The sequence below is a fragment of the Pyxicephalus adspersus genome, chromosome 5, assembly GCF_032062135.1.
Source record: "Pyxicephalus adspersus chromosome 5, UCB_Pads_2.0, whole genome shotgun sequence".
NCBI lineage: Eukaryota > Metazoa > Chordata > Amphibia > Anura > Pyxicephalidae > Pyxicephalus > Pyxicephalus adspersus.
In genome coordinates this window covers 103,174,750-103,199,327 of record NC_092862.1, presented here as the reverse complement: position 1 = coordinate 103,199,327, position 24,578 = coordinate 103,174,750, and the positions used below count along the sequence as shown (strand labels likewise).

Below are 24,578 nucleotides of genomic sequence, written 5' to 3'. Positions count from 1 at the left end.
CATTTAGTAGTGGTAATGAAGTGCTGTTTTTGGACACATTTACTGTTTGCACGCACCAGCCAGCTTAAACCCACCACAGCCATCATTTTTAAATAATGATTCCCTGATCTTTTAGCTCAGATAATCATATTAATTGAGCATTGTTACTTTATGACATCTGTCTAGGATATGTACTGGGTTTATGCTGGGTCTATATATTTTCATGTTTGTCATGCAATATAAGGACCTGAAACTTTGGCCGTATACAGCAAATTTGACAAATGTGTCACTTTACTAAATAAATATGTGAGAATTCATCAGAGAGCTGGTGACTTTTCATTTCTTCATCTTGGCTTTACACATCGGTATCAGTTTCAGTCACTTCAAGCACCACTCAGTTATAATGGTCAAGTGTTGAGGTCAGCACGTTGAGGCTCTTCAACAATAAAAAGCACTCTAAGTTTATGCTTTTTTGATAAAATCATAGATGCAAATGGAAAAAAGAGATGATTGAATGTTCAAATAAGATTGAAGGGCAAAAACTATTTTATTGTAAACTTTCATATTTTAGTAACAATGTATGACAGATCACATTCTGTATGTACACTGGCAATGTTTTTTTTTTCAATACAAAAATTAATTTGGTTCTCAAAAACTTTAAGAAAGCTTTGAATGATACAAATGCAGTTATTACAAATATTGGTTCAAAAATACATTTTACACTTTTAAATATGCTAAAAAATATATAAAAAGCTTTTGAACTAAATAAGATCACAGAATTCTTTTTGGTTATGGATGTGAAAAGTTGTTAGTATAAAGTCTGGCAATTCCTTTTTTTGACATATCTGATGGGTACCTACAGGCTGTGTGATCTATGGAAATTGTCAGCTTCAGAATAATTCCTCAGATATATTCTGCTGTTCCCGTCTGTGGGAAGTTCAGTATAATAACACGTTTATTATTAGACTGACTTGGAGTAAAGGGAAAATTAAAGCTGTTTATCAAACCACATTTGTTTGTCACCTGCAGCTGCAAAAAATATATATATACTCGTTACCACATGGTGCATAGAGTCACAAAAAAATCAACCAATACATCCTGAGAGCAAAGTGACACTATAAATATATTTAAAGATAAAAGGCTTTATAAAACTGTCAGTAAGTCTGAAATACTCTAATGTATCAGTGCCATGACCAACATAATGGCCCTAAAAAGTCTGCATCTCTCAGAGGGGACGAATGGTATATTTTTTTTGTCAAAGTCTACATCAACAGTCATTTGTCTTCAGCAAGGATTATTACAAACAGTCTTTTCTTCGCTAGAATCAGCATTTTAACCAAAATTTATACAGACAGGATCATTAGATGACCATTTTTTGTCCTTTCTAAAATGGTTGTTGGCTGGCTTTTCTGGAGTAAGGCAATTATTATTTTCAGGATGAAATGTCAGCAGTGGTCTGTGTAGTAACACAGGTATCAATAAAATGGCTATGTTATGCATAACGTAGCATTCCTGAATGTAAGCATCATACATCTAATACTCTTTACTTACCAGGGTAATAGTTATAATTTGTAGTGTATCTAAACCCAAAACAGTTTGTATGATGCAGCTTGGATGTGCCAGTTGCATTAGTTTTATTTTTTAGTACCTAGTATTCCTGTGAATAATACACCTTCTGTCCTAGGGTGGCTACACTTGCTTCTCCACTTTATCTATGAAGAAAGGCATGATTGCCACCTAAGCTGGACCCCAAACACATCAGCCTTCATTCATCCTCATTACACAGAGGATAGGGAGCACAGAGGTCTACAGAAGGAAGATAACACTGTTTTATGTATTCAGTTTAGCTCAAAGGATGTAACAAGAACACTTCATGTTCTAAAATGTTCTTAGACTTAACATTAAAACTAATGCAAAAGCCATATGTGAAAAGCTGCAATATATAACGTTTTGTTCTTGAATTATGCTTTATGAAAACCGATATGTAATACTTTATTCAGAAAACATTGAAGCATTTTTATAGCAAGTCATCATTGGAAACCATAAGGCTGAGAAGTAGCCTGTGATTTTTCATTCCCTGGTTCCTCGTCTTCATCAACATGCTAATGATAAATAACTTTAAATAAAACCATACCATTTTCATTATAATAACTTATTTTAGATCCAGTGACATCATAACCTTTTCTATATGTGCTTCTTTGTGCAAAGCAGGCTGATTATGGCTGGTAATAGGGACCAGCATAGCTTTTCCCTTTAACCAGCCATACATAAATACTGCACAAGTGTAACAATGAAGAATGTAGAATTGACTACTGGTGTAGAATTGACTTGGATGAGGCATCTTGTCCTGAAAGTGACACAACTGCAGCTCCTTTATTATCCCTGCTGAATGCCCTTGGCATACAATTTGTGCCATATGTTTTCTATGAACCAGTTTTTTGACAGACTAAGTACTTTCTTTTTGTACATGTATGTACATGTACACCAATGGTTCTGCTTTATGTATGAAAATCTGAATGTGTCTAAATACCAAAAACAGAACCTCTGCAAAATAATACATTACAAAAATAAATACTCAATTGTTCTTTTGTGGTTTGAAGGTGGTTACTTTTTATCATTCATTTTTGAAAATCTGTGGGTAGACGTCCTACATTCAGTGTAAGCATGATAACCCAAGAATATTTCTGAAATAGAAACATACTGCAAGGAAAAGCATAAATATTAAAAATCTTAGCTGAATACCTTGGAGGCTGTCATTTCTGCCAAAGAGGGTGTTACCTATGTGCAGGTTATTCAACCTTTGCACAGGGGAGCCTTTGTTCCCTTCAGAGCATATGTAAACTTTATTCAAGGCTATATATAGCAAGATAAGCAGAAAGGGATATATGATATATTGAGAGGAGTCAGTAAGCTTTTTATAGTTCAAGAAACATTAACTCATATCTTCGTTTTTCTTGCTTTGTGGACCCTATGGTTGAGAAGTGGTGCATATAAAGCAGAGCGGATGTTGTGTTTAACACGGCATTCTAGAATTAGTTTAAATTAAAAAAAAGTAAAAAAGTAAGTTTGGACTAAAAACATCAGCATTTTAATATAGCTTGGGCAGCATGATGTGTACATACAGGCTTGCCTTGTTGTAGTTCTGAAAATTGAAACATATTACCAGACTTTTGTTATTCTCTCCTCCTTTCTGTATAATTGAAGACTGTTTTTCATTTGCATCCTAAACTACTATGAAGCAGTCAGATTCCCATTAAAACAATAACTGATGCACAGTGTTTGCACTCTTGTTTATTCATTTTTTGGCATGCATCTGTTCTGATTTACATTCCGATGTTACCTTGTACAGCCAAAAAGGTGACAATAGAAATCACTATATGCATGTTTTTTGTTTTTAAAGATATTCCAGAAGACCCAATCATTGCAGACCAATATTATGAGGATGGCTTTGAATCTTGTTCTGAAGAAAGTGATACAGAATCCACAGAGGAGGACTATGATGCACAAGAGACACAGATAACGCAAACAACTTATCAACAGGTATGACATCAGTATGACATCAATGTGACATTTACATATAAAAAGTTCATCAGAACGCCAGTTGGTTATGACCATGCATTCATAGACACCTGAGAAAACCATATAGATAACGCTTGGTAGCAGCAGAAATGGCTGCATGATAACTATTTGCTCAGAAAGATGTAGCCATTCCTAGTCTGTATCCCCTATTTTGACCACTTGATAATTAAGCAAAAGAAATGTTAAAAATGCAACAATTGTAAGCAGGCAGACTATTTATTGTAACATCCTTCTCGCTGGTATTCCACTAACCCGACTCTCTCCTCTACAATCTATTATGAATGCTGCAGCCAGACTCATCCATCCTTCCCTCCGCTCCTCTTCCGCTACATCTCTTTGTAGTTCTCTCCATTGGCTTCCATTTCACCTTAGAATCAAATTTAAGCTCCTGTGCTTTGCCTTCAAATCCCTACACAGTTATTTTCCCACTTACATCTCTGACATGGTTAAAAAATACTCCCCCTGCCGCTCTCTCCGCTCCTCCAATGACCTTTTAATGACTTCCTCACTCATAACCTCATCACACGCACGGATACAAGACTTCTCTAGAGCTGCTCCAACTCTCTGGAATGGTCTTCCTCGTCCTATTCGGCTTGCTCCTACTTTCTGCTCATTTAAAAGAGCACTCAAAACCCATTTTTTCAAAATTGCCTACCCGGCTTCTTCTGTCATTTGAAACCATCACTACTTCCCACACTACATATCTCCCATCCTTTTGTGTGTGAAATTCCCCCACCTACTAGATTGTAAGCTCTTCCGGGCAGGGTCCTCTCCTGCTGTATCACTGTCTGTATTAGTCTGTCATTTGCAATCCCTATTTAATGAACAGCACTGCGTAATATATCACTTTTTATGTTTAGTTACATAAAACCTGTATTGAGGTATTATGAAGGCTGCCTTTGCTGACTTTATTTAGCCTATTTTCCTGGTTGGTATGATAATTCATTGGCATCAGTACTTTCTAGGTCACTGAGCTGTAACATGTATGCAGATTCAAGTTCTGATTTCATTCTTACTTTTCTGATCAGCATGCCTATTCTGGGTCAGAAGGCAAGTTAGACACAGATTAGCATTTTCATAGGAATGTCAAGAATGGCAAAGGTGCAAGCACACTATTTAGCACCATTATAGGAAAGTTACAATTGCTGCCATTCCTTATCTACTCTTGAAAATTAGAGTTGTTTGGCTGTCATACTGATCATTCTGCTTCAGTGCTTTCTTAGGCACTTACTCAGTATGGAAGTATGCAGATTAGGTGTTTGACTTTACATTGACTTCACTTGCTGCAAGCTTGTTTAAGAGTAAACCACATTTACTTAAGCAAGGTTAATTTCAAAGATGGTTCCAACATCAGTAATAAGGCAAAGGCAAAACTACACCTATGGGCTGCTAAAAACTACACCTATGATTTTTAGTATGCATTGCCTACATACTCATTAGCTTTTTGTGTCATATTTGGCAACATCACACAAATTAAACACAACGTACTGTAACTTCCGTAACTGAGCAGATCTACATAATTCTGTATACACAATTATTAATAAATGTAAAAACTCATAATACTTTCCTATTTTCAGTTGTACAACACTAATGCAACGGTGAAAGGTTTGTCCAGGCAGGATAGTAAACATTCAGAATTGATCTAGGACTAACCATTCATTTCCACATACTCATGCAGTCTCTTGTTTTGATTATCTGGTACATGTCTGCTAAGTGATGCATTGTCTATAACATCACAGCATGATATTGATAAGCTGTCAGCTTGGAGCTTGAGAGTGAGTTAAAGGAAGTCATTCATACAGCATATTTTACTGAATAATGCATAGAAAGCCATTTGCTATTTTATTTACCTTAGTTCACATCCTATTGCTATGCTATTTGTTAATGTATTTATTTAAAAATGCTCACCATATAGAACCTACAATTTGTCAAATTAATCTCAATAAAGCTTCCTGTCTTGAAACCTTAAGAATCCCAATTCACATGTGTTATATACCATAATGGTTGTTATGTTCAGTAATGTGGCTGTTTAACTTGGCCCACACTGTATAAAAACACAGTTTACACTTTGCACAGATGTTTTCTCTTTTAGTATTGCTGCATATTAAATCTGCTGTACAAGGTAAAGCTCCCTAAATAAAGAGATCCCCTTTAGTAAGAAGGTACAAGGAGAAGTGATGATATGCAAAATAATGATATGCATAGTGATCCAGATGTAATTGTATTTCTTAAGCAGTATAGTCAGCAAAAGAAGACAATTTCTAATTGGTTAAGTTTAGCTATTTTAGTTTTAACATTAGGCCCAACTATTTTCCCCTGTATGAACTTCCGTTAGTAGAACTTTTCAATTATGTACTAGCTGTCTGCTTTAGAAAGCTATGCAGCATTGTGATTTTCTAAATTTTAACAAATGAAAACATAACAAATGTATACTAGAAACCAATACAAAATGAGAAAAATACATTTGAAATTTTCTGTGGGTGTCATACACCTCTCTGCAATAGAGATGAACACTGGCCCTCCAACCACCACCACCAACTTGTGTTTCCAGGTATTTTAGATAATGGGCCTGATTTATTAAAGCTACCCAAGACTGGAAAATATACTATTTTATTGGTGAAGATGGGTCATCCAGCAAACTTGGAATGGATTTCTTAAAAGTCATTTGTTATTTCAATACAAGACCAGATCTTTTTCAGGTTTGCTGGATCACCCAGGTTACCTGGAGAAACTGTATCCTCCCCAGCCTTGGAGAGCTTTAATAAATCAGGCTCAGTGTTTGAGCTGCTTGAACTCGGGCAGAGTTGTCTTTAAAATCAAGGTCTGTGCTAAGGGGCGTTTGTTAAAAAATGCTTCTCAGGTTGACTGTTTGATGAAGCATAGAAGGACATCAAATGCAGGTCTGAAAGAGGTCAACTGCAGCAAACATTTACCCTGTCAATGAACTCTGAATGATCCCTAAGGCCTCTAATTGTTTTACCACTACATGTAATCAGAATGCATTGGGTGGCAAGCTACATCTGCCCATTGACATAAACCCAAAGCGTATTAACTCTATTATTATTGATGAAGCCGATTGAAATATTTACATTTTTTCCCTTGTAACCAACAGGACACTGATATCAAAGCTATGATGATGAATTTGGAAAATGTCCTGGCTTCTAGTTGCACAGGTAAGCTGTTCTAAAAGTCTGATAAACTGAAAATAAAAATGCTGTTAACATATTGAAACACATAGCTGACTATTAGTTTAGCAACTGCTGAAATTATCATATGTTGTGTTATTTAAAGGAGATTTTTATATGGCCATTTGTTTTTGGAATTGTATTTTCATTGCCAGCCTAATAGAAACATATTATGCCAATAAAATAGAACTCCAGGCAAACAGCAAATGCATTGGTGTTTACTGCTATTCACTGAAAGTGTTTGTAATTTAAAGAAGCCATTCTTGAGATACACAGGGTGCCAGTCAGGTTGTTTACTCTGTTTCTTTCTGGTATACATTTACTATTTTCTGAGGTAGTTTAACTGTTTCCTGGATGGGCCCCCTCTCTTTTTGGACTAGATTATGCTGAATTTTTGTCCAGTGATCTGGCTGTAGGAGACATGGCATGCTACATAGCTAAATATTCTATCCTGATGTGTCATCTGCTTGATTCAGCAATATTCTAGGGCTGTCCAGAATTAATTCTTTGGCAGGAAAATAACATGAAAATATATGTATTTCAACTGTATATTTAGCAATTTGCTTGAAGTTTCACTTGAAGTTTCTACAACATGCTCCAGTCTATTGCACTTTTCAAATCCCATGCAGAATATCCACGGCAAACTCACCAATTTTAAGAAATCTTCTTGATTTGGAATATCTTGAAGGGTGCCTATAAAGATCCCAGTGATTTGTCCACATTTTCCCCTTATTTATGAGTATATAGGGATTAGCATTATACATATATATATATATATATATATATATATATATATATATATTCTGTTTTTTATACACTATAGCCTAGCCCTGACAGCATATCACAAAGTTAGGGGTATCATCAGGACCAGCCACCTGTAAAAAGTGTAGCTAACTGACCAGTCACTTTTGTCAAATAGGAGACCGCTGATGCTCACAATGCACCTTATTCACACAAGTAAACAAAGGTTTATTGGCATAAAAATATTGAGATATTTTACATTACATTTTTTTTCCTCCATGCCCAGAGTTAAGTAAAAACAATCATAAAATCAGAATCATAAAAATCACAAAAAGAATCATAAAAACAAAAGAAATGTGAAAGAATCATCTATTTCAAAAGACAGATCTTTTTTCTGCTCCACACCTAATGCTATGCATAAAATGTGCTAACACAATGAAACAAAAATCTAGTTAAGCAGGGAATTACAGGGAGCGCCCAAGGTAAGTGCTGAATGCATTTTATGGAAAATGAGACAGAATCTATAATGAAATACTTCTAATCTAATAATGGAAACTTTGAGCCATATTTTAAAAGGTCCATTGTGAAGTAATTTTCTAAATTCCTAATGTATTTGTGGTCAGAAGTGGCTAGTCTAAAGACCCATGTCATAATTTTTATTTTATTCTTTGTGCTTTATTTAAAAAAAAAACACACTTTAAATGTGTATGCACATATTTGGATTATAGCCTAATATAAACTGTAAGAAAAAGGTATTTGATAAATTCTAGCAGTTAAAGATTCCATATAAAAATGATGTTAAAAGAAACACATAAATGAGAAAATTGGTGAACATTCCTAAAAATTCCAGTTGTCTTTCTATCATGGTGACCTTTTTTCTTCAATATTTTGAATCATTGGCCTATATTAAGTAATAATACATACACTGATATCTATACTTCTTTGGGTTCATGACATACTACAGATGCTGGATTAACATCACAGCTAAGTAACTACACTGTCACCTTGACAATTTACTTTCTATTCACCTTTTTGTGTACCACACACCCCTAGTGCTCCTTGTTCTTTGCCCACCACTATAAAATACCCAGTGCTCTTGCTTATGTGACCGACGTACATGACACGGTGCTTGGGTCTAGCGGTCAGCCATTCGTCCTAAGTGCTTATGACATGACAAAAGTAGAGACTTCACTTCTTCTTCTGGGCTCTGACATCAACCAACTACAGCTCTTTCCGTGGTGGTGACAACAGAGTAAAGAATAGCTGGAGACTGTATAAACTGGTTGCAGGTGAGCTTTCAAAAAATTTCACAATGCCAAGAAATAGTCAGGAAGAGTGGTGTCAAAACTTTTGAACCTTGTACTTCCTATCCCTGTTGGGCTATTTGTATAAGCGTGAGCCAAAATGGTTCTCCCAAGTTTTTTTACATAACCATGAAATGTTTTTTTCGGTTCAGAATTGCCCAGGATTTAGGTGTAGTGATCGAAGGTGGCTGTGGGTATGTATCAACATCACTAGGTCCTGTGCTTTACACCTGATAGCATTTTGTATGATGTGATAATGTTAAGAATTAATTTTGACCCAATGTGTATTAATGTGTAGTTTTACACATTAATACATTTACACATATACACATTTGCATAATCACATTTAAATAGCCAAGCTTCTTTGCATTCCCCAAGAGATATATAATAACCTTATTTTGATTTGAGTCACATCTTTTGTTTTGTTTTTTTCCCTGAAGTGTTACTTAATATTTAAAGGTGTCCAGAGTTATACTTACCTTGTTTTAGGTTGTGCTGAAATATTTTACAATGCATGCATTAGGAATGAGTTCCAGATGCTTGCTATCTCATGAATACTCCCTAATATCTTCTATTTCTTAAGTAAATTGCTTAGCTTTTGAAAATAAATTACCGTATTTTCTCGTCTTATAGACCGGGTACTTACCTGCAGCTTGCTTCCCCTTGCTTCATATGTCCGGCGCATATGGTGGGGTGTGCCGCGGCCGAGTCCCCGCTCTGTGCAGGGAGTATGAAGCAAGGGGAAGCAAGCTGCACACACATCTTCCTGTAGGAGGAGAACAGGGACCAGAACCCGCCCATTCGACTTGGAGGGCTGCGCCTTAGAGGAGTGTGGAGCACGCGAGGGGCAGTGTAGGCTGCCACTGTACACGCCTCTTACCTCCTCTTTTATCCCTCCTCCAATTACTCTACTGTTCCTTCTGCCTCCCAGATCTCGCACAATAGCGGGATCTGAGAGGCAGAAGGAACAGTACAGTAATTGGCAGACCACTCAGACACACAGCCTTATGTTTATAAGTGACAGTTTTTCTGCTAAGTACATGCATGTCATAAGCATTTGAATTACTTTATATTTTAACTGGAAAAGTTGGGGGGTCATCTTATACGCCCAGTCGTCTTATACGCCGGAAAATACGGTACTTACAAAACATGTCTTCTTAGACAATATCGATTTCTATGCACGTGTTTAGTATGTCATATGCTACATATACTGTATGTGTAACTAAACACCTTGTATTTACACTGAACATTTTTATGGAGTCATGCCTTCTAGTGTAATTCCTGTTATTTCTGCCCTCTAAGCTTATCACACATTGTTACTAATTTGTTTTAAATAACTGGCTTCTAACAAAGCAATTTTGCAGTACACTTACTGTTTCCAGTGTTCCATAATCCCATTAAATTGGACAGTGAATTACATTGTCTCTCTCTGCATTGATCTGTAGATACTCAGACTGCCACCAAAATGTCTCCACCAATTCCCATGGCATCAAACGCTATCAATGACACTATGGCTCAGACTAAGTTGAAGCGCATGAGAGAGTAAGTGCTATTACCATTTTTTTGTTTGTAACAAAATGCATTCATCTGTGCTACTGGGAGTCCTAAGTGTTTCAATAATTGCAAATGTATGCACTATTTTTCCTATTCTTGAATTTTTCTGCATCATTATAAGATGTCTGTGTTAAATGGGGACACCCTGTGGCATACCCAACATACTTACCCCATGATTTTTTTTTTTAACTCGAAATAACAGAATCAAAGAAACTAGGAGATATTGAAAAATTGTCCCTTTACAGTGGTCCCCAGCAATAAAAATAATGCTCCTTACGTTGTTGACTAGTAGGTGGGAGCCTGCAGGATTCTTTCCTGAGACTATTAATATAAGGGGGCTTGCTTTGTCCTGATAACCAACAATGTAAGAGACATCTTCCAGAAGAATAATTAGTATATTGAAATGTAAACATAGCAAGGCAGCTGCACAGTTTTGGCATAGCTAATACTGAACATAAAGACAACATTTAAATTGTTCAGTGATCAGTATGCTAAAGGTTCCTGTTATTGAACCAAAGCCATTTTTGTGCCAACCTGTTACTATGCAACAATGTGTTCATAAAGTTCCTAAATGTGCAAAGACCATTCATAAGATTTTACCACTGACATGGTATGTGATGGAGAAGAGAGAAGGATATGGTGAAGGTAAGGGTAAAGCAGGGTCTCGTGGCAAGGTTAATTTATTGCAAAAGCGACGTCACCTTTCCCTGCTGCAATAAAGGACCTGGCTTTTTTAGTTTAGTTCTGCTTCATCAGATCCTGACAGTCAGCACCTAACAATCCATCTAAATTACTCCAGAGAGCGTAGAATAGCCCATCCCAAAGCTTGATTTTTAATCTTTTTCATTTGTAGACCAAATCTAAATCTTATTAATCAACTAGATACTTGACCAGTGTATAAGAGTTCTCATGATATATACAACTGCAATATTTTATTTGTTATGAAGCATGTTTTATCTCCACTTGCACAATCATCCCTTTGGCCTCTAGCTTAAGCACGATTTGATTTGCAGCAGCTTCATAAAATTGATACTAGCAGCTGCAATATGGCCATTTGTTTCCAAATTAAGTGTTGCACCGTGCTCACAAATGACCCCAATTTTGTATGTGAATTTCATTTATTAAAATTATATGGACTTTCCTTCTCACACAGTGACCCAAGGCTGCATCTTTCCTTCATTGCAAAGACAGAGTCATAATTAATTCAGCAGACTTGTGACTTAAACAAGCGTATTATTACATTTTCTTGTTTCATTCTGTAGCACGATGATGTAGAAACAATATCCCAGTTTACTACAATAATGTAATTATATCAAAGCACATATTTCAAATTTCAATTGCTTCTTACCATTTATCTGCCCTGGAGTGCTGTTTGGGTAACTAAAGTTAACAAACAGCATGCAAACAAATGGATTATTTATGAAAACCAATACATGTAAAAGACAATAAATGAAAAAAGCACTTGTTGGTTATGAGGACTATTAGTCTGCAATGACTCACATAGTATTTGGTTGTATCTTAGCAGTTATATTGGGTATAGTCTATGATAAATAGAGGATTATGTTCCTAACAACTATGTGACCACAATACAACAATTTTTAAGATGAAATGTAAAATTCCTCTTGGAATGAGAATGGTAATTAACACTGCAGCAGAAAACTAGGAATCTGCAATAGTATGTTCCTATTTTCTGACTTGCTGCTATTTAGAAAAAATAGTCATAGAATTATTGGTTATTAATTAGAATTATTGCTTGGTAATTGTTGATTCAAGATTACTGATGCATACCAACACTATTAAACTTAAGTCTGGGCATCTAAGTATTATGGGATTCTGGTCAATAATGCCAGATCTTAAGATCCAGTTATCATCCCTGTCATCCATTGTGTGGCATAGAACTCCATTAAACTATTGATTTCTGTTGGCATAGTAGAGTAGTAAAGTTGTCAACTGTTAGTTAAATATACTTTAATGCCATTACGTTTCAGTATGTTGTATAAAATGATGTTGTGTCATGGTATTCTGGCTAGCAGGCAGGTAGAAAGCACACATAGACATTGTTCAAAGAATAGAAAATAAACATCATTGCAATATTTTTATTTGTTTATGCAACTTTAAAGTCATGTCAAAAACTACCCTTCAGAAGAGCTTACAATGTCCTTACCGTTCTTGACTCTCCCCAAAGACTTCACACATCCTTTCTTCATGTACCACCGGGGCTCAGACTTTAACTCCATCTCATTCTCAAAGACACACTCCCTTTTAATACTATTTGTTTGTTAGACCAGCTGCAGGCATCCCATTCCTCACTGTATCACCACCATCCTACTAGGGTCCTCATAGACCTTTTATATCTTTCCCAACATGGCTCTATGAAGATTTAAATGGTAACTTTCTTGCAAGAACAGACTATTATATCGGAACCATTACTCTCACTTTCAATAGGGAATGTCCCGGACACTTGATCTGATCTCACCTCTGTTATACTGTACTTGGCACCTATATTTTGCCATTACAATACTATTCAACCCAGATTCATTAGCCATCTTGATCAACTATACATTAAATATACACAATTAGCCTCTCTTTCCCGTATCAGATTTTGACACTGTGCCTGCCGTGACTAAGATACTTTCTACAACAAAGATTTAAATTTATAGATATGGAGGCTATTATCCCTTAGCAAATTCCTACACAAGTTCTTGATTGTAACACTGCATTTCTGACACACATCGATTAATTCCACCTACATTTGTATTCTTTATGCCCTAAAGAAAAAAACGCGTCGGGTTTGAGACAAGGCACTTTTGTTTGTCAATTAAAATCACTGTAAGGTTTAGAAGGACTATGTATAGAATCATATAGCTCACAACTATGATGTTATTTTGTGCGCTATTGTAAACTTTATCTTGTGTATTAATATATACTTATCTTCTTTCCTAAAAAGCCTCTTTCTCTTTTCTGCAATTTCATTCAAAGACACACTCCCTTTTAATACTATCTGACAGGTGCTTCTTAGCCAACCTCAGTTTTGGCCATGTAAGAAGGCTAGAGTGCTTAGCCCACCCATTCCTTGCAAGACATGGGAATGGATCCCAATGAAAATGCTCCAAATCTGCAGCACTTATTAACTCACAGCCTTAATCAGGCCCTTTTAACACTTTCCTGGGTGAAATTTGGGTAAATAAAGCCAAATACCCACTGAGTTTGGTCCCACGTGTTTCATTACCCTGCAATTCCCAATATTTTTTATCTATTTAGGAGCAATGTTGTCACCATAGACCACCCATCTCCATTAGATAGGGTAGAGGGTTTTGTAGTTTACAAAAGATAGCTGATATTTATGTTTAAGATTTTGTGCAGATAATTTTGTGAGAGTTCTGTCTAGAACAGCAGGTTTATTTCTCTACCACCCCATCTAAGACTATAATACTGCAATATACTGTTACATAGAAAATTAAGTAAACTTATGGAAAATGTTGAGATTGGTTTTACATATTTGAACAAACAAACAAGCATTATATATTCATTTAAACACTCATATTTACAGATGTCTTATTTAAACTTTAGATATATAAGGTCTAGTGGTCTCTTTGCTTCTGATGTGTATGGTGTGACAAGATCAAAAAAGCTCTCTAAGCCCCTGTTGATGGTTAAAGTCTAGCAGCGGGTTTAAAAACCCAGACAAATTATTAGAATTTAGGGAACATCAGAAAAATGGCTTAATGTCATAAATTTCAAATGACCTATTGTCCAGGACTGGCCAGCCCAGCCAAGAGTTGACTATATGTTGCTAAAAGAAGTCTACAGGATTACAGAATTATATTTTGGGATATTACAGTTACCAGGAACAAGCCATGTGTTATACAAAAGGAAAATTAGCGCAAGACTACAAATTATCATGGAACATATATGTGGAGAACAGGTCATCTGAATTATTTTACTGTGGACTAATGAAGCACAGCCAGGGTTGTTTGTTCACAGTCACAGTAATGTAGTTGGCAGGAAACAAAACAGCATTTCAGAAGACAACCCAATTTTAAAGCATTGTGAGGGAAATTATACGTTTTAGAGCTTCTTTGCTGTTTCAGGGTCTGAGCAGCTTGCAGGCATTTTTCCAACTATGAACTCTGCATTATAATAAAGTTTGCTTGATGAGAATGTTTAACCAACTGTCAAAAACTTGAAGTTCAAAGGCAAAATAGGTCAGCACAATATTGATCCCACGCACACAAGCAAATCCACCATGAAATGGCTGAAAATAAATGTAGTTTTATGGACTGTCCTAGTGAAAGCCCAGATTTAAATCCCAGTGAATTGTTTAGGGATCACAGAAGAAAACAAAAAAATGCACTATGATTGGTTAAAAATTTCACAGACACAATGTCAGACACTGGTGGAAAGTTATGTAAAATGCCCATGAGAAGTCATTTCATCTAAAGTGAGGAAAACCAGCTTGTGGGACCAAGGGAATTCTTCTTCTACACTATACCATTATCTACTACAATTTTTTTATTGATTAAAAAAGGAAATCTTCATTTTGTTTTTATTGACATGTATAACCTTTATCTACAGGCACTGCTTGAATAAAGATAGGCTGTTTAAATATATGGAAAATCTGAACTTTTTTTGTGGGGGTACATCACTTTCACATGGGTTAAAGTTTAGATATAGTTACTTCACATTATGTAAATTAAGTCCTTTGTGTGTTAGGGGCTGGGTTATTGGGTCATTTAATAATGTTGAAACATGTTCTAATGTACATTTGAACGCCACTGCTGCCCCCTAAAATATTAGATGCCTGATTTTTATTGACTTAAGTAGTTTTTGACACTGCCATGGAACAAGTATGCATTATGTCACATCAGAGTCAGAGTCAGAACTCTGTATAGTCTGCATGCTTGTTCTGGATCAACAATTTAGAAATTAGAAAACTGCATGAGATTGATGACAGGCAGCTAGCTCTTTCAGAAACAGAAATCAGCAGTGACAGCCAAATAATTTCTCTCAATAAGGCTCTACTGCTTTGTTTGCCATTCTTTTGCCGATGAAAAGCAACATTTTTAAATATGAATAGGTTTGATATCAGAACCACCGCAGCAGAACTAATGTAGTTTTGGTGTTCCATCCTATTATTGTAATAATGACCTGCTGTTTCGTTCTTTGCTAATCTTATTCAGGTTGTTATCATGTCACCAAGGCCTTGGTATTCAGTATGTTTTAATTACTTTTTGTACTCTGCCAGAGCGACTGAAAAATGTACAAAAAGTAGACAAACAGGAGATGTCAAGCTTGATTTGTTTCCTATTTTCCTGTAGGGCTTCCACAGAGATATATTTCTGAACATAAATTTATAGACACTTTGTTTTAAACATGTGTTTCATTTCATTCTGGAAGCCAATGCAAAGTGAGCATAAAAGAGCACCAAGAGGTTTTTGAACTGTAACCCGTTTACTTCATTTTATTTCACACTCACTTCACCTGAGATAATTGTTTTAATTGCAGTAAAAACTGTATTTGTAAAGCAAGCTTTTAGAGGGGTCTACCCCTTCCTCTTGGTCCAAACCTAAAATGTATGCAAATACAACAATTTCTAGAACAGCCTTTCCTGACCTTTTTAGAATAGGGGAACCCCTTGAAAAAACTTTTACGGAACCCCTTCCATAATTAACCTCCCTAGCGGTAACCCCGAGTGTTACTCGGGGTAGAAAAAAGTTGCTAAAAACGGTAACCCTAAGTCACATTTGGGGTAGGTAAACCTATGGGAGGTAATAGTAAATACAGCCTTACCTGATCCGCCGGCATCCCACGCCGTCCTTTGCCGCAATGTCCGTCTTCTTCCTCCGGCCGGCTTCTCCACCCGATGAGTCACCGGGGAGTTCCCGCCGGGGGGGGGGGGGCGGGGCAGGAATATTAAAAGCTATTTGTATTGCATTCAATACAAAATAACTGTATTGAATGCAATGTATTGGATTTATATTTGTAAAATCAGTACATTGTTTTCAAGAACATTTATTTTACTGTATATATATTAGCATAAGTATAATATGTATTTAAAAAGTTTTTTTTTTTAAATATATAGATTTTTTAATTTATTCAATTTATTATTTTACATGAATTTGTGTTTCAAACTTTATTATACTCATACTATTATATTATGCTGTAAAATAAATTTTCATGAAAAACAATGTACCGCTTTTAGACATAAAACCGGAAGGAAATGAACCGCTAGGGAGGTTAAAATATCCACCGCTCACAGTATATTAGCTTGTTAGTCAATAGGAAGAATACCTCCTATATTGCTGGCCAGTGGGAAACATGTCACCCTCACAGATAGTGAAAAGATCAATTTTGGCAGTGGTAACTGAACTGAGAGACACAAGTTCCGCTTTGCTAAAGAAACCCCTAGCAACTATTGAAGAAACCCTAGTTAACACACACAGCTCTTGAAATAAGACACACACACATGCATTTCAGGAAATAAAAATATTGGCGTGCTATAAAATGTGCAGCCACAGAGGTGTAAATGAAAGGGGTAGACCTTCAAAAGTTTTAGGGTGTTGCAAGTGAGGAAATATTTTATTATTATTATTATTAATAATAAACAGGATTTATATAGCACCAACATATTACGCAGCACTGTACAATTAAATATGGGTTGCGAAAGACAGACGAATACAGACAGTGATACAAGAGGAGAGGACCCTGCCCCGAAGAGCTTACAATCTAGTAGGTGGGGGAATTTACACACAATAGGATGGGAGATTTGTAGTGGTGAGAAGTAGTAATGGTTTCAAAAGACAGAAGAAGATGGGTAGGCAAGTTTGAAAAAATGGGTTTTGAGTGTTTTTTTAAATGAGCAGAAAGTAGGAGCAAGCCGAATAGGACGAGGAAGACCATTCCAGAGAGTTGGGGCAGCTCTAGAGAAGTCTTGTATCCATGCGTGTGATGAGGTTATGGGTGAGGAAGTCATTATAAGGTCATTGGAATAGCGGAGAGAGCGGCTGGGGGAGTATTTTTTTACCAGGTCAGAAATGTAAGTGGGACAAGCACTGTGTAGTAGAGATTTGAAGGCATAGCACAGGAGCTTGAATTTGATTCTAAGGTAAAATGGAAGCCAATGAAGAGAACTACAAGGAGATACAGCAGAAAAGGAGTAGTGCGAAGGATGGATGAGACGGGCTGCAGCATTCATGATAGATTGTAGAGGAGAGAGTCGGGTTAGTGGAATACCAGAAAAGAGGAGGTTACAGTAGTCCAGACGAGAGATAATAAGAGCATGTACAAGGAGTTTGGTGGTCTCAAGGGACAGGTAGGGGCGGATTTTGGAGATGTTGCTCAATATGGGGGGTAAATGAGAGGGCAGAGTCAAAGGTGACACCAAGACAACATGCCTGAGGGGAGGGACGAATAACAGTGTCGTTAACAGCTAGAAATATGTCAGGGGGAGATTTAGAATTTGAGGGGGGATGATGACAAGTTCTGTTTTATCCAGGTTGAGTTTCAGAAATCCGAACATGCAGCATGCATGAAGGAGTCAGGTCAGGGGTGGACAGATAGATTTAAGTGTCATCAGCATACAGATGGTACTGTAAGACAAAATAGGATATGAGACTACCGAGAGAGGAGGTGTACAGAGAAATAAGAACCGGGTCCAAGGACTGACCCTTCGGGAAGGAGAGTGGGAGAGGAGGAATTACCATTAAAGAAACTTGAAAGGATCGGTCAGACAGATAAGAAGCAAACCAACAGAGAGCAGTGTCACTGATACCAATGGAGTGCATGATTTGTATTAAAGGGGGTGATCAACAGTGTCATAAGCAGAGGAAAGATCAAAGAGAAGGAGCAGGGAAAAAATGCCTTGAGACTTAGCTCTGATGAGGTCATTGGCCACTTTAGTAAGGGCTGTTTCAGTGGAATGGGCAACTCTAAAACCAGACTGGAGAGGGTCAAGGAGACAGTTGGTGCTCAGGTATCTGGTGAGTTTTTTGTAGACAAGGCGTTCAAGAAGTTTTGAGACATATGGGAGAAGGGAGATAGGACAGTAATTAGAGGGTAGGGAGGGGTCCAGTGAGAAATTCTTCAGGATAGGGAGAATTATGGCATGTTTAAAAGGAGGGGTATTTACCAGTAGAAAGGGAGAGGTTGAATAGTTTGGTTAGGGCAAGGGCCAGGGTGGAGGAATGGGCACGGAGTAGATCAGCGGGAATTGGTCAAGCGGACAGGTAGTAGATGGAGATGATGAGAGAAGAGACTTTGTCCACAGTAACAGGGCTGAGGGGGACCAGTGATGATTTGCAGGTAGAAGGGGTGGGTATGGTTGGAGTGGCTCGTTGAGCAGAGTCATCATGTCGGATTTTGTCTATTTTATCTCTAAATTAGGTGGCTTTGTCTTGGGCAGAGAAGGTTGTTGTGGGGGATCATGTGTGTGGTTTAGGAGGGAGTCAATTGTTGAGAAGAGGTTGCGTGGGTTGGAAGATTGAGAGGAAATGAGAGTGGAGAAATAATTTTGCTTCGTGACAGTGAGCTCAGTGTTAAAGATTTGTAGCTTGGCTTTGTAGTCCATGAAGTCAGCACTGAGGACAGATTTTCTCCACTTCTGCTTAGCTGCACGAACAGACTTTTGTAGCTGTTTGGTGTGATTGTTGTGCCAGAGTTGTGGGTTGACAGGGCGGGGGTAGCGGAAGGTAGCAGGGGCAGCTTTATCCAAAGCTAAGGAAAGAGAGTGGTTTAACAGGGTGGCAGCTTCATCTGAGGAGGGGATTTTGGAGAGAGCAGGGGTTAGGGAGGCAAGGCAGTTTGAGAAAAGGGTGTGGTCAAGGTTACGGATATCTCTCTGCCATTGACAAGGTCTGGAGTGTGGTAAAGAGGGGCAGAAGTTGGATAGGTTGAAGGTGATAAGGTTGTGATCAGAAAGGGGAAATGGTGAGTTGTCAAAGGGTGGGGTTGCAGAATTTTGAAAATACCAGGTCTAAAGTGTGTCGGGCTATTTGTGTGGGGTCATTGATGTTCTGTGTGAGTCCAAATGAGAAGGTAATAGGGAGCAGTTTGGCTGAGGAAGGATGGTTGGGCTCATCCACTGCAACATTAACGTCACCAAGGATGAGGGTAGGCAGGTCATGAGAAAGAATGTGTTGGAGCCAGGAGGCAAAGTTATCAAAAAATTGTGATACTGGGCCAGGGGGTTGGTAGACAACAGCAACAATGAGGGGTAGGGGGCTAAAGAGACGGAAAGAAAACAGAGGAATCACATAATAAAAATATGGTTTTACTGATTTATTGTTTGACAAATAATTTGCACAGATGCTTATAAAATCTATGTTATCCATAAAAAAACACATACTAAAATATTGTTAAGATGCACAAATAAGATATGCTCTTTACATTTCCGTTAAAGTGGACCTTCATTTAAACAAAAAAAAATGCCATCAGGAATTATTTTTGTAGCAGAAACATCATTCCATGCTTCTGCAATAAATAGTTTATGGTTTCTAAAAGTTTAGGATGTGCAGTGAACAGAACATGAACAGCCCAGTGTACAGCCTTGGTGCTGGAATTCAATTACTCCTGTGCAAATATGTTTAAATTACATAAATAGTCAGTCAATCATGATGTCCAAAGATGCTGACCCCAAAAGAACATGAGGTGTAGATGTTGGTGCCAGTGAAGGGCTCGTAGATGTTGCACATTGGAAGGGATGTGCATATAGTGGACTTTAGTTGAGGTGACACATTTAAAAACCCGCTCTACCTTAATAATTTAATGCTATACTTATTTAATAAGTGCCTCCCACAGACCTGCACTTGTTAATGCAGTGGATTTTCCTGATGTACCCCTCCTAGACTTTTACTTTTACTATACCTGTATTGCATAACTGAGCACGAGACACCTAAACACATCAAAATATTTTAGATGTTCTATGGAGCATGGAGTGGCGTCAAGTTTTTGTTGTTGGCTATGTGCCTTCTGGGGGGATTCATCCTCTCTATTTGTCCTTGTGACCTTTATTTCCTGTGCCATAAACGACAATCTCACAGGCACACAAAAACCTCCATTCAAATAATAATTTAAAAAAAATAGTAAAAGTATTGTACAGCTCAACATACAGAGTGCAGATGTCAGAAGCATGTAACATACAGAATGCAGGGGTGAGGAGTATGTGATTACAGTACAGCATACAGAGTGCAAGGATCAGGAGTGTGTTTTCCAAGGTGAGTTTTGGAGCCATTATTTATATAGCCCCAACATATTGTGCATGTAGCCCCAACACATTGTCATATCATTAATTGTCCCTCAAAGGGGCTCACAATCCAGTGTCCCTATCATAGTCTTATGTCATTAACACAGTCTAAGGACAATTTTTGAGGGAAAGTTGATTGTCTGAGTTTGCAAAAGTAAACCGTAATGCAGAACTAAGCTTTTGAAATAAAAAATTGTGACCAGGCAGGCCCTTTCATCACAATTTTTAGATTGTATTCCCTTCTACTGCCACTGGTAAGGGCCAGGTATGAGATCTTCATCCATCTTGATTGGTCAGCCTGGAATGCGCAGGAGTTCATTTATGCTCAGCATATCTTGGCATCCTACACTGCACTGCACTGCACTAAATATTACAAGACAAAATATTTCAACAAGGCATGTAAGTATGTTTTATCACCAGTCCCTTCTGCAGTAAAATTCCCTCCTGTTTGTGGTTTTTAATTTCAGAACCATAGTTACGCTTTAAACAAATTTGTTAGCCTATTGGTACCAGCTTTTTCTTTTTAGAGTTAGAGGTGGCAGTCCTCATACATCGACGATGCCTTGAAGAGGAATCACATTGCCCCAAAAGGTAGATACTATATGAGACATCTAGAAGTAACCCATATTAGTATTGCCTGGATCTCTTCAATAGAATGATGTTTGAACCCACCACCCATCAGAGAGGTTAGTATATCTCTTCTTTTACAGGGGACTGCTGGGTTAACTTTTTACATCCGATGACAAGGTTGTTTTAATCTTCTTCTAATGTTGGATTCCTGTATTGGAATTGTGCTATGCTACTACTTACTAATTGAAAATAAAAGAAAATATTTTTGTTTGGGTGCTCTACATTTGTAAAAAAAATGCAAGGTAAGGAAGATGTATATCCTGAAAACCTGTGGGATTAGTAAATCACACACCACCAATAAAGACACATTTATGTTAATATATGTAAAGAAGATGCAGAGATAGTTGTGAAAATATGTAACTGATATTACTCTTACCTATTGATACCCTACTTTTAAATCGTTTACTACTAAGTCCACATACATCTTTTGAAAACCTCATAGTGTCCGGATCTGTAAAGTAGACCAGAAAATAAAGCACGATCAGTTTAAATGTGCCCTACTTTTTCATGACAGCTTCCATTACTTAAACAGAAATATCAGTTTGTCTGTGAATTGATGCACAGTCTTTGAGATATTTCTCTGCAAAGTGCAAATATCATTGTTACTTATAGATACTTTTGTTAACTGCCTCCTTTTTTGGAACATTTCTTTTAGTAGGTCACCTTGCCTGTCAAAAACATCTTCCTTTGTGCTTCCCCTATGCTCTAGTCCATTATTGTGAGTTTTTAAATACATTTTTGGAACCACAGTTTGGTAAGGATGACATTGTTAAATGAGTTGCAAGTAACTGGTATCTTCTTAGCATCCCTAAAATTGTATCTTTCTGTTTCATTCACTATACAAAATGTTTTTAAAAATCTTCTTGGACTTAGTTATAAAGCAGTGATCTTTACATTTAGAAAGCATTCACTGCAAATGAATCTTGGAGATAAATGGTTATAAACACTACAGGTTATAAACACATTATGATACTTAAGGCTAACTGTACATGGAATGTTTACCCAGTATCCAAACGTCCGTGTTTGAAATTCCTATGCATTACAATGGGGCAATCCACACCACAGCATTTGTGGATAGCATGTTTTTGAGCGTTAAAGAGAACTATTCATTTCTTAACTGCATGTACATGTTTTTAAACACATATAACTGCCTATTGAAATTAGTTCACTCCATTGAAATCAATGAGGGCTTTTGCGAACATTTGTAAATGCTTAAATTGAAAAGAAATGCAAGAGCAGCAATAGGGTCTCAGGTTTGAATCTTGGCCAGGACATTATGTCTCCCTGTGTTTGCGTGTGGGTTTCCTCCAGGTACTCCAGTTTCCTCCCACACTCCAAAAGCATGCGGTTAGGTCAATTGGAGCATTTTTACATGGTTCAGGTTTAACCACCTGAACGGTAACCCCAAGTGTGACTCGAGGTAGAAAAAAGATGCTGAAAGTCATAAGTAGCTAAAACAATAGTAAATACAGCTCACTGATCTGCAGGCAGCCTCCTTCGTGATCCCCATCTTCTCTCTTCCTCCGGCCTGCTTCCTCTGCATCCGATGAGTCACTGGGAGTTCCCGGTGATGTTGGTGCATGTGGATGTTACTTTCGGGGCGTGGCGGGAATTTCAAATCTATTTGTATTGCATGCCATATAAAATAACTGTATTGGATGCAATACAGTGGATTTATATGTGTAAAAGCAGTACATTGTTTTTCATGAACATTTACTTTTCAGTATAATATCATAGTATAAGTAAAATATATGTATTTTTTTTTAAAAGAAAATTTTAAAAAATGATTTAAAAAATTTTAAGAAATGTTTAAAAAAAAATTTTAATTTATTTAATTTATTATTTTGACATGATTTTGTGTTTCAAACTTTATTATACGCTACTATACTATTATAATATACTGTAAAATAAATTTTCATAAAAAACATTGCTTTTAGACATATAAATCCAGGCAGAAATGAACTTCCCAGGAGGTTAAAGGATAAATAAACTTTTGTATAGAAATTTTCATGTAAACTTTTTTTTCAAAAAAACATGCTAACATGTTAGGTTAATTGGCTTCCCTCAAAAAATTTACCTTATACTGTATTAAAGACATATGACTGATGTAGGGACATAAGATTGTGAGCCCCTTTGAGGGACAGCTAGTGACATGACTATAGACTTAAGCCCTGTGTAATATGTCGACGCTATATAAATACAGTGTATTAATACTAATAATAATAATGAGAGTTTTTAGGCATGTGTAAGCACTCATACATGGCAGCAACTCAACCCGAAGTAAAAATGGCTTAAAATGGGGAGGAAAAATGATTTAGGTGACTGAAAATGGCATGGTTGTTGGGGACAGGTGGGGCTGTTCTAAATATTTCAGAATTTGCTGATCTGAAAAAAGAAGCAGTGTGTGAAAAATTGAGTACACCCTTATCACTTTTATTAGAAATATGAGGGTAAGATGCTGCTAATCAAATGCACTCGATTCACTTCAAAAAATGAGAAAAATTTTCTTGAGAGACAGTTTACCGAGTGAAAATGCCTTGTTGATGCGAAAGGCTAGAGGACACTCTACAGGCTGGTTTGAGCTGATAAAAAAGGCAACTGTAACTCAAAAAACCCTCAATACAACCAAGGTATGCAGAAGAACATCTCTCTGAGAAGTCTCAATTTCTGGTGGAATGTACGGGTGGTAAGGTCAGAATTTGGCATTAACAACATGAAAGCATGGATTCCTTCTACCTTGTATGAACAGTTCAGGATGGTGTATTGTTGGGGGATGTTGGGCATTGGGCTCCTTAGTACCAGTTGAGATACAGCCACCTTTGTATTGTTGCTAACCATATTCATGCCTTTATAAGCGCAATGTTGATATTTTCTGATGGCTGCTTCCAGCAGGACAACACATCATGTCACAAAGCTCAAAGAATCTCAGTTTTCTTGAATATGACAACGACCTGTGCTCAAATGACCTTTGCAGTCACTCAGTCCGATAGAGCACCTTTGGGATGTGGTGGAACAGGAGATCCACAACACAGATGTGCAGCTGACAAATCTCCAGCAACTGTTTGATGTTATCATGTCAATATGGTTCAAAATCAATGAGGAATGTTTCCAGCTTATTGTTGAATCTATGCAGTGAAGAATTACAGTCAAAGTCAAAAGGCGGTCCAAACCACTACTAGCAAAGTGTACCTAATAATGTAGCCTGTAAATAAATAGATATTTATATATATTTTTTTTCATAGTTACAAAGCATTGTTATCTTACAGTAACTATCTGTAGTAACTTTCTCTTTCATTTAGTATTCCCTACCAATTTACATAGGACATGAAATCTAATTAGTACAGAAACTCAACATCATTTCTAATT

At 37.0% G+C, this 24,578-nt stretch overlaps 1 protein-coding gene across 2 annotated transcripts in view; it reads left to right on the top strand.

Annotated features, from left to right (window-relative positions):
- NEK11 (NIMA related kinase 11) overlaps positions 1-24,578 on the top strand; it is a 158,934-nt gene that overhangs the window by 100,791 nt on the left and 33,565 nt on the right. For both annotated transcript variants that reach the window (XM_072412330.1, XM_072412329.1), the window contains exons 13-15: positions 3,380-3,519; positions 6,671-6,731; positions 10,234-10,330. In XM_072412330.1, the coding sequence (XP_072268431.1) occupies positions 3,380-3,519; positions 6,671-6,731; positions 10,234-10,330 (298 nt within the window). The remainder of the gene's footprint in view (positions 1-3,379; positions 3,520-6,670; positions 6,732-10,233; positions 10,331-24,578) is intronic.